Genomic DNA, 17,480 nt, shown 5'->3' on the forward strand with positions numbered 1-17,480 from the left:
CAGCAGGCGGCTGTACCAGCAGGGCAGCAGTGGGAAATGTGGCTTTCGCTTTGGAAAGGCCATGAGCCACCCTGTGTGGCTCTAGAGCTCCGGCTTACGGGGTGGACTCGGGGTATCCTGCAGCGGGACTGTAAGTGTTACTCTTCTGGCTTGGAGCTGTGGCCATGTAGTCTCCTGTCCTGTTTGAAGTCTTGGGAGTTGCAAGGAAATGCGCAAGTAAAGGCGCAGTGGGCTCTTGTGTGGTGGCACTCACCTGGAGAGGGTTCTCCTGACTTTTGAGCGTTAGGACCTGATTTATGCGTTGGACCATGGGATGGTTGGGAGTAAGGGAGAAACCTTCACAGGGAGCATGCGCTTACACTGTGAAGAGAGGAGAGGGGACTGGGAGACCTCTTACAGGCAAGGAAAAAGGATTAGCAATTCCATGGGGTTTCTACCACTGGCTGCAGGTTGCTTGTGATTTGAGAAATCATGTTGCTGCTTTTCTCCTGTCTTCGTGGCTTGTTTGTCTTCGTTTCCTCAGTGCTCTTGTTTTTACGCCTCGACTTTCCTTATGCCAGAAGTCACAACGTTAAATCTCCTGCTGCGCAGAACAGAGTCCTGGTTTTCTCTCTGTGCTTCTGGTAGCTATTTGGTGTGCTAAATTTCTGGAGCAGGCAATAAAAAAAATACAATTTTTTTATGAAAAAGGTTATCCAAAACTGAGCAAAAATTCCAAAGTGATGAAGGAACAGGCTATATGTATTTCTGTCTTCTGGCTCTTGTTTTGTGGCAGTCACATGGTTGTTTCCCCTTGAGCTGCCTGGAGAGATGCCCTGCCAAATTTCTTGCCTGGCTGTAGCTTAGGTCTGAAAGCGAGCTTCAAGCATGAAATCTGTTTCTAACAGGCAACAACTAGAAAATGAAAAGAAGAAGAGGGAGATAATTGAGAGAGAGAAAGAACAAATGTTGAGGGAGAAGGAGGAGCTGCTGGTGAGGCTACAAGAGTATGAGGTGAAGACTCAGAAAGCAGAGAAAGGTAAAGTACTTGTGCGGGCTGACCAGACCATGTGTATTGTGCTCCGTAGAGGGGTTATACGGGTTGCTGCCTACAGCTAGCCTAGATCTGATGGCACCGCGATCTGTTGGCGAGGTTTGTTAATATCTGCCTATACGGATAAATACACACATGTGCACGCACTGCTGAGATCATCCAAAGCATGAAAGTAGCATAAAATCTGCTGATTGTATTTGGGAACTGAAGGTTACATGAACACCATTTTCCCCTGTTGCCAAGAGGGTTTGAGTAGTATGGCCTCTTCCAGCAGTAACGCAGTTCAGCTCTCGAGTACTTTTTACTTAACTCCTAGCAGAAAAAGTACTTTGGGAACAAGCCTTTCCAGGGAAATGGAAGCTGCTGTTTCAATGCACAGATGAGCAAATTGGAGACAGCAGCATCTGGTCCTCGCAGTAAACTGTCAATTAAGGGCAGCAGAGTCATGTCAGTGTTACAGACTTCGGTGCAAATATCTTGCAGAAGATGTAATTATAATGTGCAGCTGACTACTTCTGAATTCAGTTACTTGATGTATTATGCAAATAACTACTTTGAGGTGCACAGTGAAGGGGTACTGCAGGCTGGACTCAAGTGCTTGTCATGACTTCTGCAGTTACCTAAGAGACTGTCTGTAGTGCCTTCGCTTTGACCCGGCTTGTGGATTAACTGCATTGATCTGTCTTTTTCCAGAGCTCTCGGATCAGATCCAAAGAGCCATTCAGCTGGAGGAGGAACGGAGACGAGCCCAGGAGGAAGCGGAACGCTTGGAAGCAGATCGTTTGGCTGCTCTGCAGGCCAAGGAGGAGCTGGAGAGGCAAACTATGGACCAGATGAAGAGCCAGGAACAGCTGGTAAGACCCAGTCATTTTGAGGATAAGATATACAGGCATTTTACTGTGCCTTTTGAGTAAGGCAAAGCCTTGTTCTCCAGGAAAAAACATAGTGCAGTGAAGTACTAGACCATGTGATAGTATTGTTATGGCACTAGTTTCTGTCATGAGCAATCTACTTTTTGCTCATAATTTCCTATTCGTTCTTTACTACAGTGGACTGTAACGCTTGGGTCTCAGTCAACAGCATTTTAGTTTTGTGTTTGTTTTTCTGTTGTTTTTTTTTTTAAGAGTCCTTCTAATTCCGATTTTATTATTCAACAGGCTACTGAGCTTGCCGAGTATACAGCCAAGATTGCACTTCTTGAGGAGGCAAGGAGGCGTAAAGAGAGTGAGGTTGAAGAGTGGCAAATCAGAGTGAGTATCTTTACAAATTTGCTCTGAAGTTCTGCAGTTGAGCAGAGCACACCACAGTGCTTAGCCTGGTATGACTTCTCTAAGCATGCAGAGACAAACATCTGTACACCAGCAGACCAGGGCAGACTTGTGATGAATGTGCACTATGCCTACAAAACGCCTTTCTTCCAACAAGCCTTCAGTCAAAATTCAAGGTGGAAGCCTGTATAAAACCTAAAAATGTGCTCATTGTCTTGGAGCCATGGAGGGGAAGGGACGAATGTGTAAATGATGCGTTTAATCCATGATGTAATGCCTAAAAACACTACATCAATCAAGAGAAGATGTTGCAAATGCAGTCACGCTGCAGGTAGCAGGAGTGTGTGCTCTTGTCAGTGGCTTCCTGGTACCTGGATCAGGCAAGTTGAATAATTTAATGCAATAAACCCAGAAATAAACTATGCAAGGCTCAGTGCGCAGTGCTCCCAGTGCCCTGTAACTGATGCTGCAGACCATGTGGGAGGGCAGAATCACAAGTCAGCACAGACACTGACTGCCTACTGCGTAATTGTATTAAAAATGCCAACTCGGGAATCTAAGTTCTTGCTCTGTGGAACCCATATTCACAACCTACAGCTCTTCAAATGGAGAACGAGATGAAGATGGCTGTAGCTTCCCACAGAACTATTTTTCCTAGACTGTGTTTTATTGGAAGATTCTGTTTAGATCCCCTGCACGTTACACAGTGGATGATGACAGCATCACTAGCAAAAAAAAAAAAGATGTTCTGCATAAGGCTAACAGATTTCTGTCAGCTGCAGATTTAATTCCTTCTTTCTTGCTTTTCATAGTAGATTGACAAAACTGGGAAGATAAGCATTGAAGTGTTCATTAAGCTGGTTTAAAGCAAGAAATGCATGAAAATATTTTTCACTCTTTTCCCAAAGGCCAAGGAAGCCCAGGAGGATCTGGTAAAGACAAAGGAGGAGCTACACCTGGTAATGACTGCTCCGCCGCCACCCCCACCACCTGTCTATGAGCCAGTGAACTACCATGTCCAAGATAACTTGCAAGATGAAGGATCCGAGTACTCTGCCTACAGCGCAGAGTTCTCCAGCGAGGGGATCAGGAATGACCGCAATGAGGAGATACGCATTACTGAAGCAGAGAAGAACGAACGTGTACAGAGGCAACTGAAGGTAAGAAAATATTTGGAGGAGGGGGAGTAATGGAAACAATCAGTTCCTGGAAAATAGATCATTTAACCACTTGGTTAAGCACATAAAGCATGATAGTTTCTCTTTGTTTACAGTTCCTGTAGGGAGTTTGAATTAAAGACAAGGTATGCAAAGATTATTCTCATTGCTCAGGCTTTGAGATTACTTACGTGATCCATAGCATTTATGGAAAGCATATGTTGTACCCATATCACTGATCTGTCCAGTCACCTAACAACTGTCAGTTCTCACCAAAGAACACTACTGTCATGAGCTGAAAGCTTCTCGTGTCTAATCTGTATTTAATGTTCTTCATATTGCAGGCGCTGACAGATGAGCTGGCCCAGGCTAGAGATGAAAATAAGACGACCCACAATGATATTATCCACTCAAACAACATGCGACAGGGACGTGACAAGTACAAGACACTGCGGCAGATCCGGCAAGGCAACACCAAGCAGAGAATTGATGAGTTTGAGGCGATGTAATGATGCTGTAACAAGAAGGCAGGACTGTGGGAAAGGCAGATCTTGATGCTGTGTTCTCGTTTTGGGGTTTTTTTGTTTTGCGTTTGTTTTTTCCCTGAGGAGGGGTCACTGTATGACACTTAACAACCGTTCTCTAAACCCAGAGGTGTTTGAATCTCCCTTTTATTCCATATCTTGTATTAAATTTGGTATAGTTAAAAACTCATCATACCACTGATCTTGGTAACTTGCTCATGCCTTTGCTTAGTGCCAAAAGGCCTTATGTCACATCTCTCTTTAAGCAAGAAAAATTTTACTAGGCTGTGCTTCTAGCTGAAGATGCGCGTCCTGTGCTGGATTCAGTTTAGTCTAAAAATAAGCAACTGTGTGTGAATATTGTGCCATATGTCTTTGTATTATTAGTTACAAGTCCAACAGTTGAAAAGATGATGGGTTGTAGGGCTGGAGATCTGTAAGTATGTGTATGGATGTGTGTACATGTGTGCACATGTGGGTTTACACCCTGTTTTTTTTCTCTTGGTCTTAATGTCCACCACCCCCACCCTCAGCACCCAAAAGAACTGACAACACCTCAGAACTACTTTGTGTAGAAATTAGGCTTTTTCTGGTTGTTGTTCTCAACTAGAGAAATTCTGCAGTGATGGCTCAGGAGTGTGGCATAGGGACACTGATACCCTCCTCACATAACAGCTAAGCAAATACTCTGTTGGAATCTAATACAGTGCTGTATTTGAATTCCAGCTTCATTACTGATCAGTTATAGTGTAGTATTTATATATATATACATACATAAAAACATGCAATGTGTGGATTGCAATACTAGTTTAAAGGGAAATAGTTTTGCTCTGTATATTTTGTTACTTTTCAGATTTAATAAGACTTGCATCTGTAAAAATGCCTGAACAAGACTGTAGTCTGATACAGTGCAGCTGATTATTTGCTATAAAGCATTATTTGTAAAGATCATTTTTTTACTTAATTAACTGTTATATGTACACACGATCCAATATATACAATTTTACTGCACCTATTTTTCTAACAAATTTTCTAATTTTTTTAAATGTTTGATTTAAAGTTTCAGACTCCAAAGATGAAGGGACTGCTTGTTTATATCACAGTTGTATTCTCTCTAGTGGAGAGCATTTCTGTGACCATATTCCTTCCCCACTAATCTCCCCCTTTCCTTGAAAATCTGTTAGAAAGTGAGATACAGTATGTTGTCAGCTCTTCTTTCACTTACAACACCTATGCTGCTTTATACTTGAGTTGAATCTTGTGGGGTTGTTTTTTTTATTTGCAGCAGCAAACATCTAAATAAAAGATCTGCAAAGTAACAAAGGACTTGGAGTGAAGTGTTTCTTGCGTGGGGTGTATTTTGTGTAAGGTGGGCTACTGCTCTTTCTTTTAGTTACTGAGCTCAGCGTATGAATCCCTGTCTTTAAAGTCCTTAAAGGCCATGTTGACCTGGAAAGGAAGAAAGGCAACAGCACTCATTACAGTTGTGTATGTGAAGTTTCTGCCAACTGTAACACTACAGAGCTGAGGCAAAGTGAACTGACACAGTAGTTGAGCCTTAAGCTTGCATTGCCACCAGTTCAGATGAATAAATAACCCTAGCTAAAGTCTTGTCCTGTGCCGTATACTGTATGGATCAGACATGTTAACGCTGTCTTACATCAGCAGCTGGAACTTCCTCCAACCACACTTATTTTATTAGCTGTTGTCCCACACTGCTACCAAGGGAGAATTTATACATTTACCTCATTTTAAGCACAATGATACAGCACATATTTAGAAGACATGTGGCCACAGGCCAGAGCTTTTTAGGGTTATGTGAAGTAATACTGGCACTGTAGATAATCCTGAAGCACAGAGGTGTTGGCATCACCCATCTGCAGCAAGCAGCTAAAGGTAAGCTAGTTTTCAATTCTCTCTGAACATGTATAAAACATCCAGATCAGAGTGAAAGCATATAACTTTAAGGTAACAGTTATTTTCTCTAAGAAGTATTCCTATCTATAATTAAATTATTACAGTTCTGCTGTGCCCAGAAATGGAAAACTGCACATCATCTGGCTACTGTTGTCTTGTCAGCATAATGCATTTCAAACTGCATTTGTCACTCCTGAAGAAATAATACTAACCTTAAACTGCAGCTACAGAGACAAATAACGCCTTAACTTTTGGAGAAATAAGATCTTCAGAATGTCACAGGCTTTTCAATGCATAACTATTCCCCAAAAGCTGGAGTAGGTGCTGTTGCAGTGTACCTTTCCCCAGACCTGAAATGTATGTGCCACTTGAATTTGTCACACACAGAGAAGGAAAAGTTGCTGCACAGTAATCTCATGATTTAAAGTTCTCCTTATTTGAATGCAGTACAAGTGTGAAGTCCATCCACGTATTTGGGCTGTGGAGCATTTCCTGCCATTGGAGCACTGACTGAGAAACAAGGTCTTTACAGCCAAACGATTCCTCTGTGAGAAAGCGAAAGGAAAGATCACAGGGTTACTTTTCACTTACCCAACTTCTGGCCCAGTTGACTACATAACAACCAACCTGCTTTTCCCAGTTCTACAGCAATTTCAGCTGTTCTGTACCTCCCAAGACATTAGTTGCAATAAACTGTAGTTACACCTTTGAAACATTATTTACATCCTGTTAAACAAGGATCGCACTCTCTCAGCCTGCAGTAAAGAACAATGTTTGGGTTGTATGACTTAAAAGCAGAGAAGCAAGTGTGCATACTACAAAGAGGAGAATGGCACAAAGCCTCCTGCTTCACTTCATCTCCAGTGACTCTAATGCATTACTAGGCTTAGGGCTTGGATAGTCATCTTCACTCAGTATCACGTTGTCCCTGCTCTAGCAGAAAGGAAAACGCTGGGTAGGACAAGCAAAAGCAGCTCGGGAAGAAGCCTGCACAGCACTGACTTGTTATTACTAGTGATAATACTCCTCTAAAGTGCATGTTGATACCATAATGAAGTGACAGCACCTCAATCTTCAAGCCTTTCATCTCAAATACTGAAACCAAAGCACTTATTCTCTGGGAAGACAGGGGTGAGAGGCCCCACTGGGCAGCCTGCAAGTGACAGCTCAACAACTGGTTAAGAGGGCCTATTCAGTGAGCAGCGGGTTGCTCAGCCTCTGGAAAGAGGGCTCACTCTTATGTTAGAAGAGAGCCCAAAACTCAGACATGCAATAGGCCCTTCTGCATAAGTTTCACTTTCTGTACCTCCCATTGATTGGATTGATTTGTGGATGCAAAATAAAAAGCACAAATATAAGGGAGGTTGGAGTCTACTAGATCATCAGTTCTTGCACTTCCTTTTGATGAGACAGTAGTTCAAAGTAGCCAATTCTTAAAAAAAGAGCTCAAGGAACAAATCTCAAAAGAAGCTCTAGATGACTTGAATCCACTCAACTTTTCCATGTCTGTCTTCAGGCTCTGGCCCTAGAAGTTGCTACACTGACAAACGGTCTTCCTGAAAATTCCCCCTGCCACCCCTGAGCTTCTGCACAAACCTGAACTAAAACACATGCATCGGTTCTTGCAGGATCAAAGCCCAGGATTGCAAGTTGCTTTGGATAGGGACTGAGGGCTGTATGTGCAGGCACTTGACAGCAGGTAATAAATAGCACAGTGTAAATATTATTATTTAGAATGTAAACTAAATGAACTTTTTCCCAAATTACCTTCAATTTTTAGGGATAAAGAACTTACTTGCACCAAGCTTGGCTCCTCCAAGGAATTGATCGCTTGAGCTGAAAGCTGACTGGTCCCAGACAGTCAAGTGTAGACATGATTGCTGTAGCTGGGCTGGGGTAAGACCATCAAAGACAAACAAGTGTTTCCACTGGGGACAGGCTTCTTTCTTCAGGACAGGAGACTTTCGCTTTACCTCTGCTTCGTCTGGAAGGATAAGACAACTTCCCAAAAACAATGAGAGTTCAGCAAGGTTATGATTTCTCAACCAGAAAACGGAACATTTGCAATAATCAACCAGGGCCATTTGGTTTGCCTTAAATAGCAAAAAAGTTCAGCTTAAGTGCAAGGGAGAACATGGTGCCAGTGTGTTTGTCTTGGGACTTGCTCCTTTTCCTGTCTGCCTTCAGTGTGGGTGCAGTGCAAGTAGGCTCTTCTGATCTGCTTTTCCTTTGCTGTCACTGACTGCTGGGGGAGTCTTTACTCCCTGTTCTGTTATCCAAAATTGCCTTTCAGTAGCTAAAATGCTCGCCCATTTCACTCAAGACAGGTGCCACAGCAGGTGAAATGGCTTTATGAGATATTGTAAGCGTACCCCAGTATCATACTTCCAGTGGCACCTGATGCCTGACAGTAAGAAAGTAAAATGAGCCCACATATAAACTACTCAGTGCACTGAAGAAAAACTCAGCCCCTCCTCTTTTAAAATGTCTAGAATGAAGAGGATAAAAGTTTCCTTTTCAATGTATACAAAGCTATATTTAATTTTGTAAAGGCATAGCCGAAAATAGGAATGAAAATACCCTCTTGTTTTGTACTTTTCCCCCCCCCCTCTCTCCTAATATCTAAAAGCAGATATTTAAACTAGCAAACTCTACATTTTAATGACAGAAGTAAATTCCGAAGTTCATTCAGGATGCAAAGAGCAAGTGGGACACATCACCACTCTTCTGAGTGCTGCTGTTGTGCAGACACCCAAATGTCACCACTACAAGGAAGTCTGACTAAGAGCGTGGAAAATGCCACTTTCACATGCCAGTCTCCTGGTGAGACCATGTTAATACATACCTTTGCACAGAATGTGCGTGACATTTTCTATTTGAAGTGTTAGGTCTCATACATACCCTTTAACGAATGAGTTCGGCACTCCAGCAGATCTCAGCATGGGCAAGTTCTTGGCCCCAAACACCATAACCTGAAGCTGGCATTTAGGAACTCCTTGGTCTTTTTTTCCTGAAAGAGGAGCATTTATCACATTAAATAACCAATTAGTTCAGCTGCTAGCCTAAGATGCTGCTATAACCCAGTAGGAAAGTGACTACGCAGTACTACTCTGATAAGGACTCCGAGTGCTGTATTAGGTTCATTTGAAAGATTTTAACCTGCTTGTACAGTGTATGATTCACACACTGAAAAGAAAGCAAGCAATGAGTAGCAGATTGCTTTGTGAATTCTGTTCCTAACACAGAGCTTTCTGTTGTATTTGTGAAAAGTAAACACAAAGCAGTACCCACAGGAGGGTTTCTCTGAAACAAAGCCAGAAGCAGGAGGAACAGCCAAACCCACAGCGTGACACCACTCCTCTGTTACAGCTCCAGTTACAGAGCAGAGACCCAGTACCCAGGCATGCATAGGGAGGAAAAATGGAAGAAAGCAAGCTGATAACTTTGGGGTCATCTGGAAAAGAAAAGGGAACAAAATTAATGTACCAGCTAATTAGACCTTTCTCTTGGTCTCTACCTGTTTCTACGATCCTCAACACAGAGTGCACTACTAGAGCTCTGAGTGTCTGCGTACCTCCCTCTGATCTAGGGAGTTAAGGAAAATGAGGTGGTCTAACCCTGCCCTCCTCAAGTGTTTATTTTACTCCACCAGCAGGTGCTTGCTCAGACACACTACAGCAATACTTAATGTACCTTACAAGTCTTTCATTACCAAAAACTGAATCCTGACTCTACATTTTGAACCCAACATCTTCCAAGTGAAACAATCTCTCTAAAATGAGATCACTGGAGAAGCCAAGGGTGCTGGTCTGGTACCCTGGCAGCCATTTCCCTGACACCTTTGCCCTAAATTGGCAGTCTCTTCTACCTTGGGCAGTAAAAACACTGTATCACCTCCAGAATAAAGTCTACCGGCAACATCACGACAGGCACAAGCTGTCCAGCCAAGCAGCTGGATGCCTCATACTACTACCATTCTAATCTGCCGCTTTTGTTGGCATTAAAAAGAACAAAAAGGTGAAGTTGGCAAAAGTTTGGATTTAAATTAATTTAAAATACAATACACCACAAATCGCCGTAGCTGTTATCAACGTCATACAGGAATATTACATGGACACATTGTCAGTCCTTAATTGATCTCAATTGTTTTCTAGCCAAGGGATTCGTGTACACTGAAACATTTTATACCTTCAAACGGGAAATTTTTATACTGGGCTGGTACTGACAGTCTTGCAGACACAAGGAGTTCACTGCTGTACTGGATAAGATCACCTTCAGGCTTTTCCAGCTGGAGAAAGGGACATACAGAAATCTGCATTACTACAATTATTCTATTCCACATCATTCTCACAGCTTGTTTATATTTGCAACATATCTTACTAATGGACTAGGTTGACAGCATTTTTCCCCTCAATGACCTCAGAAGAACAATCTTTTTCATAGCTTCTGCTACACATCCTGCTCTTAAGATATAACTAAACACAAAAACTAAGAGTCACCTTGGGTTTGAGCTGGTACCAGTTGAACAACTGCATCGAGTTATCTTCGAAATTCCATGCTGCCAGTGGAATCACCACTTCCCCCAAAAACACCCTGTATTTGAGTGCTCCTGCATGCCACACAGATATCTGAAGCTGCCGACCTCCCAGCTGTGAGTATTCAATCTTGTACTAGAAAGACAAACAGCATTTACAAAGCCATACACAGGATGAATGCAGGCCCGTGCTCATAACCCGCCCGAAGGAAGGCCAGCCGCATGGCTGAAGGCAGCCGGATGCGGACAGAACCATCTTGTCTGAATGTGCTTTGCAATCTGCATATTACCCCACTACTTAAATGCTAAATAATGCTCACCCAAATACGAAACAACATTCCAGGAATACCTTGGCCTGCCTTGCTAAAGATTTTGATTATTGATTCAGAACTTTAAATAATCCTTGACTTTTTTTTTTTTTTTTTTTTTAATATTTTTGTTTTATACTCCCAGCAGAATTTGGCTACTCTGGAGGTCATTTCAAGATTAAGACACGTAATGAAGGTGCTAAAGTTTCCATTCTGGTCAGTGGCCATCTACTCAATGCAGTCAGTACAGGCAAGTAACTAATTCAGCTGACCACTAATTAAAGCCCTGATCCACGCCTGAAACATAGTTAGAGCCCTTTGAGACATTGTTGGGTATTTAATATACCCACGTGAGACTGGTAAATGTGATACCCAGCCTACAGGTGACCTGCACCCACCTGGACTGAAAAATGGAGGCGATGGCATGGATGAGGGCATTGCTACCCACTTTTGGGCTGCTGAATCACAAGGTGGGTGTAGGCTTTCGGACAAATCACCCCCAGTGATTCCCAAGAGCACCCACACACCTCTCGCGTGTGCAGCTGCCTAAAAGCAGGTGTCTTAATTTGCAGCTGAATCCCACTGAGTTGGATCTCAGTGTCATGATGTAGTTTACCTGCACTAACACTATGCTCTTTTGACCATTTCTGCTACTCTGGATGAACTAAAAATTAAACTAATTTAAAAGATTTCTAACTAAATAACCTTTGGGGTTCATGCAGCCAACTGAGGCATGGCTCTCACTCTCCCTTTATCAGTTCTGCAGAGCTCTGGCATTGAAAAGGGACTATAAAATTAGGACCAATTATTCCAATTTCAGGCTCTTTTTTCTCCCAACTTAAACCCTATATACAGGCTTTGGGATAGAGGAGCATTACATACATCTTTTTTTGTTGCTATCGAATTTTAGCAATGGCCTTTTCAAACATTTTGCCTGTTTCACTTGCTACAAATTCTCGATGTTCATACACACCAAGAGGTGGTGGTAACACTGGAACTTTTCTGTAGTTCAAGAGGCAACAATACAAGTTTGTCCCTCCATTAACTTTGTTTCATATGTCTTCCAAGACAACACATTACTGAAGAGCTCAACATCTAATGTGCCGCTGCAGCTTGCTGATGCACACAAAGATGGGTTTGTAGGCAACTGAGTACAAAACTGGAGCTGGGAACAACCAAACTAATCCAACCTCTCCCACCTGACAGTACTCAGCTTCAGCTTCACATTTCATTAAGTGTCTGTGAAGCGATAATAATGGCTCCTATTTTCTACACACGGGTCTTGCAGGGATGCAAGAAGTAATATTGCAAGGCATTAAGGAATTAAAATAGTAACTACTGTTCTCTGGTGGGTTTATTAATGTTTGAAATTAGACACTACAAAGAGATTGCCTGGTATCAGCTGCACAAGGAAAAGGAAGCAGACAACATTTTAGAGGTGGTGGAATTCAGTTAGCATCCAGCTAACTGCAGAGAGATGCCCCCAGGTGGCACTGACAAAAGGGATATCAGTCGAAAGGAATACTTGTGTAAAACATTAACTGCTCTGCAATACACCCAGTTCCTGAATGTACACAAAACGTGTCTTTGGAAGACACTTTGCTTTTGCCACAGGGTAACTCAGAACAACACTGGAATTCATTAAAAGTGTTTTCATGGACAAAGGCAGACTCTTCTGACGGTTTGCAATTTACTACTGTAACTCCAAAAGCATTTTCTCTTATTTGGACTGAAAAACATAATTTTTTAAATTATTTTTGTCAGTGACTCCTAGATTTGCCCCCATCAGGACGATTCTGAACTTGCAGGACTATACATTACAAAAGCGCATTACCATGCAAAAGTGCACTTAGCGACACACAATTGAAAGTGGTACCTTCAAAGATTCATCGAATTCTGGATCCACTGTGCTCTTTTTGACAGCTGTCTTCCGCTTACTCCGAGGAGATTTATCAGGAAGTAAATAAACCTTAACATACCTTGTAGATAAAGAGAAAGATATATAGAAAGTGATGGGGGGAGGGGAGGGAGAACCAAACTAAGACAAAAAATTAATTAGATGAGAAGAGTTTCTTCTTAATTCTTAAACAATCTTACCGACTTTCTAATTTTCCAAGGAATAAAATCGAAAATTATGATTTATATCCTTTCTCAATAAAGCAGACAGACTATAAGGATCCCCGTATATCATTCAGCTAATGTGTTTCAATTCTTTTCTAATTGGGAAAGTATTAGGATCTGAATAGGAATCTTGTTTTCATACTCTTGGCCTCTGATAAAATAGCTACTAAGGAAGTCACCATGTCAGCTGCAGTGACAGTTTTATGATAAAAAAAAAAAAGGCATATTATGTGCTCAAAGAAAAAAAATATCAACTCAATCAACTTTAGGACCACTGCTGCTTGTTCATGAAGAAAATATCTCATCTTTACAACACAAAGTACCAGGTAGCAAAAAAAGGTATAATCATACAAATAATACATAGTAATTCATAATTCTAAAAAATTCTAATTGTTATAATACCCACTAGAGTGAAAGTGGGAGAATGTCTAACGTGCTCAAAATTGCTCTAACATTGATTCAAAGAAAACCAATAAAAAAATTCTAGAAGCTGAGTTGGACCAAGCACCAATGGCTCCTACCCACAGTTTCTCATATATAGGTCACATGAACATTAATACTTAAATATTTCCCTTAACATGAGTTCAGTGGGCTATATTTGTGTTATGACAAAGAGTATTAGCAAAGAGAGCGCTGGCTCACAGCTTGGCAGGGAAAGAAGTGATTGTTAACATAACACTAAATATTTTTAAACAGTATTTGTTGTATTTATTTCAGATATTATAATTTAAACCAATTTTAAAACAGCCTCTTGATTAACTTACTTGGTAAATAAAATCAGCTGTATCCAATATCATCAGTGCAAACTTAAACGTCTTCCCTATTCTTTCCAAACTTATCCATATGTAAAACTACCTTTTAAAATATTCAGGTACCAGAAGCCTCTTTAGCCTCTTACTCTATCACCCCAGCTATTCTTGAGATCCAGAGTTGCTCACCAGCAACACAGATTCCCTGCCTGTGACCAGGCAGTTGGGTAAGAGATGGTCACCAGCAGAAAATGGTCAGACAGAATAAGCACTGGTATGAAACCTATTTGTCTTGCAATGTGTGTATGTAAAAAGGGCTGGTATGTATGTTGGATGTTCTGAAAGTGCTAGTATGGCATACCATCATATATCAATCAACTTCAATCACAACATACAAAAGTATCTTAAAACAAGAATATTTTCCCTTTTTTTTTTTCCTCCTTCTCTACAAAATACTTACGGGTTACACTTTTTCTTCTTCTCTTCTCCATAAGCCAGGTTCTTGCATCCCTTGATGCAAATTTCTAAGATGCAAGCTTTGAAGATGTATCTTATGGCAAACTCTATTTCTCCCGTGATGTTAGCCTTGCCAAAATTGCCAGACTCTGTGCAAGTGCTGTTAAGGCTATACAAACTCCCCTAAGAAAAGACAAATGTTTGGGAAAAGTAGCTTCAGATCAAACAGGACAAAACACTTATTTCCCTCAAAGGTCAGTATCTTTACAGACATGACTGTAGAGCTACAGCAAATCACAAAGATTTAAGGTAACCTATATAAAACATTCTGTTGTTTCTGTAAGAGCCCTGAAAATTATGACTGTAATTGCAAGTCTACTGCTTTGCCTTTTTCTATTCATTAAGATCTCTAGGCTAAGAACTGTTTTCTTAGGTAACTTCTAGATCTAGAAATCGTCTCTGAATAAAACTGCTATGTGGTTTCCCATGATAAAATAGGATAAATGTCTGAAAGGAAGAGAGTGAAAACACCTCTGAAAGCTAAGAACATACAAACCATCAAACTGGACTGCATTTAATACATAGTTCATAGTAGGGTACTCTGCCAAGACATTACATTCTATCATGCATTAAAGGAAACAAAAGTGGCCTTGCACATCCAGTAAATACTCTACAAGATCCCCTAATTCCATATAAAAATGACATACTCCATATTGCAGCAGAAAAGATTCAGAAAAGATTAAAATACGAAGGCATCCAGTTGTCGTATAAAGATGTTTCTTAGCTCACCTCAGCCACTTTGTTGTCCTTTCATCTACCTTTGCCTATGGGGCAAAGGTTTGGATGCTGTCCATCCCCATATATAAACAACATTTGTGCCTGGCATTTACAGAGGCCATGAAACTGCAATGAAGGCCCAGCACAGACATGTAACTCTACGGTGGTATCTAGCCTTCACTGTAACAAATTATCAACTCGATCAAAACAGTTTGCTCTCCATTCACTTAGAATGATATTTTTTAAGGTGAGCCCTAGAAACTTGTTACATAGCATATGTCACGAAGACACAATTGTTGTGATTAATCTCGCAGCAACACTGCCCTAGATTGCTAAAGTATCTGTGTTAGATCATTCCTCCCCCTGAAAATAAACACCAACCCACACAGGACTGGTTAACCAAGGAGTTCTGCGTTGCACAACCCAGCAGCTAAGAGTGCAGAGTAGTGTTTATAAGATCATATCTCTCTTCCATGCAGATGCTCTTCGTTTGTGCAGCTTGCCAAATATTCATTTTAAAACTGACACCAACAGCTTAATTAAATTAAAGTTATCTCCTCTATCTTATAAGATCTAAGTCATGTACAAACTTGACAAAAGAAGGGTCAGGTGCTTATTAAGGAAGTCATAGGAGGTGTTAGGACTGTTTTGACCTGATGTTTGTTGCATGTAACACGTCTCGTGAAGGGGGCAAGGTTATCAGTGTAATCAATCTCCCTTGCAGTTTTGTTCAGCTCTGCTCTTTCACTCACTGACACATTTTTATTCATCTGACCAGAAAATGCTTATTTGCCACCAAAATTCTTCATGACAAAGGAATGCAAATAGATTTTTGTCTTAGCTCATATGTCTGAAAAGAAGTTCTGCAAAAGTCCCTAACATTTATTCCACATAACCTCTTATTTATTTAGAGAGGCTGGACAGATGTTCTGATTAATGTTTGGACTGAATATATGTATGTCTCCCACCTGATCAGGAGTCGCATACATTCAATGTAAAAATCACTTATCCTTTTGGTTCAGTGAACAGGGATAGGGATTTAGCAATGACTTCATGTATTGCACTCATGGTGGTATGACTGGAAGCAATGCCATCTGAAACTTTGGAAGATACATTTTCATGGAGTACAAATCAACTCCCAACACTTACCCATAGAGGGAAGTTTAATGGAACTTGACCTTCCCCTTTATAAGACGATAGAAAATATTTCACCTTTAAGCCTAGGCTGCCTTTAGCTCAGCTTAAACAGTTGTCATTAGAATCACAAATGTAATCCAAAATGGTTATCTATTTGTCAGTTTAACACCTCAGAATCCCCAGTGCAGTAAACTATGAGAGCGCACCAAGGTCCTTGTGTGGGTTTTTACTCCTCTGCAAAGTAAACAGGCTGGTTTAATTTTGATTCCCTAAAAGTCACTTTAGTTCCCTTCTTTACAATATCAGTCATGAATTCTTTGGATAATTCACCCTGCTTAGCCTCATGACTAATGCATAGAAATTAGCTTCCACAGTTAATCATAGAGACTTTAAAGTATGTACTGAATTCACTTATACCTGGCTTCCTTCTCCTTCATTTGCAGTATTCAAAATGCCATCCATCAGATGATGATTCAATGCCATCCCCTAAACCTATGAACTGCTCCCCTGGCTTCCATCACTGTCAGCTTCCTCTTCGTTCACTGACATTCTGACATTTGAATTTCCACTCACATTTCTGTTACCAGTTCTTGCAGAATAACAAACCCCTTCAGTTAAATGAAGTTTTAAAAGAAAGAGCTAGCCACTAGGTTAGAAAGAACCATGTTTGCAATACCAATCCTAATATAAAATGGGAAGAATGTTAGTTGCATTTCCAAAATTCAGAGGAAGCTGATCTGTCAATTATCCATTATTAATTTGATTGGGCTTAAACTGCAAAAAGTTCACAGTATTACTACGAGGACCGTGCCAAAGGCAGACAGTCTTTAATCAGATGCAAACTCAAGTAAAATTCTTCATTCGTTTTGTAATATAATCCGAAATACACCAACATTTTGCACAAGATCTTAGCTTTTATATATGTCTCCATTAGGCACCTGTTCCGGTGTCCTTCCCCCTTCAACTTACGTATTTTTTGCCATCACAGAAAACTGCATCACTTGTGGGACTGGTTCTTATGTCTTCTTCCTCCTTGCAATTCCTTTGGGTCAGAATTTCACTGTCATTTTGGGCACCAGTGATGAGCTGTTGAAGGCTGGGTGTACTTTTCACCTGTAAGAAATGCCGCAAGTAATTTTTTTCATTTAAGATAAATGTCCTGATTCTTTCAAGAATGCTATCAGAAGAAGATTCGGTAAATACAATTCACTCTGATCAATATCACACAGGTGGCACGCTTTCTAAAACAATGTAGTAACTTAATTTAAATGTTGGTTTACAACTCTCTCATCCCAGCTAGTAGTACGTTCATTATATTAATAATTTTCTGAATTCAACTTACCATCACATAATCTAAGGATCACTACCACAGCAATTACTAAAAGCAGTCTACTAATAACACACCAAAAGTAGCAATATACTAATGAAAGGCCTTATTAGCTTTAACAAAACAGTAATTTCGCAAGAAAAAAAACAAATCTTGCCTCTAGGAAATTAAA

The 17,480-nt window shown here is 40.8% G+C and overlaps 2 protein-coding genes across 3 annotated transcripts in view; one reads left to right on the forward strand and one right to left on the reverse strand.

Moving 5' to 3' along the window:
- The window catches only part of EZR (ezrin), a 20,664-nt gene extending 16,496 nt beyond the window's left edge, over window positions 1-4,168 (forward strand). For both annotated transcript variants that reach the window (XM_009882312.1, XM_009882313.1), the window contains 5 exons: window positions 888-1,018; window positions 1,727-1,887; window positions 2,191-2,283; window positions 3,210-3,461; window positions 3,803-4,168. In XM_009882312.1, coding sequence (XP_009880614.1) covers window positions 888-1,018; window positions 1,727-1,887; window positions 2,191-2,283; window positions 3,210-3,461; window positions 3,803-3,967 — 802 coding nt within the window. In that variant the 3' untranslated portion in view covers window positions 3,968-4,168. The remainder of the gene's footprint in view (window positions 1-887; window positions 1,019-1,726; window positions 1,888-2,190; window positions 2,284-3,209; window positions 3,462-3,802) is intronic.
- A 2,145-nt stretch (window positions 4,169-6,313) lies between these two features.
- Window positions 6,314-17,480, reverse strand: part of SYTL3 (synaptotagmin-like 3) — a 28,098-nt gene continuing 16,931 nt past the window's right edge. The window contains exons 8-15 of the mRNA XM_009882314.1: window positions 16,951-17,094; window positions 14,072-14,250; window positions 12,618-12,720; window positions 10,399-10,569; window positions 10,088-10,187; window positions 8,801-8,909; window positions 7,695-7,900; window positions 6,314-6,444 (exon numbers count right to left, since the gene is read on the reverse strand). Of these exons, the coding sequence (XP_009880616.1) occupies window positions 6,314-6,444; window positions 7,695-7,900; window positions 8,801-8,909; window positions 10,088-10,187; window positions 10,399-10,569; window positions 12,618-12,720; window positions 14,072-14,250; window positions 16,951-17,094 (1,143 nt within the window). The remainder of the gene's footprint in view (window positions 6,445-7,694; window positions 7,901-8,800; window positions 8,910-10,087; window positions 10,188-10,398; window positions 10,570-12,617; window positions 12,721-14,071; window positions 14,251-16,950; window positions 17,095-17,480) is intronic.

This window comes from Charadrius vociferus, unplaced genomic scaffold (assembly GCF_000708025.1).
Source record: "Charadrius vociferus isolate BGI_N301 unplaced genomic scaffold, ASM70802v2 scaffold13, whole genome shotgun sequence".
NCBI classification, from domain to species: domain Eukaryota; kingdom Metazoa; phylum Chordata; class Aves; order Charadriiformes; family Charadriidae; genus Charadrius; species Charadrius vociferus.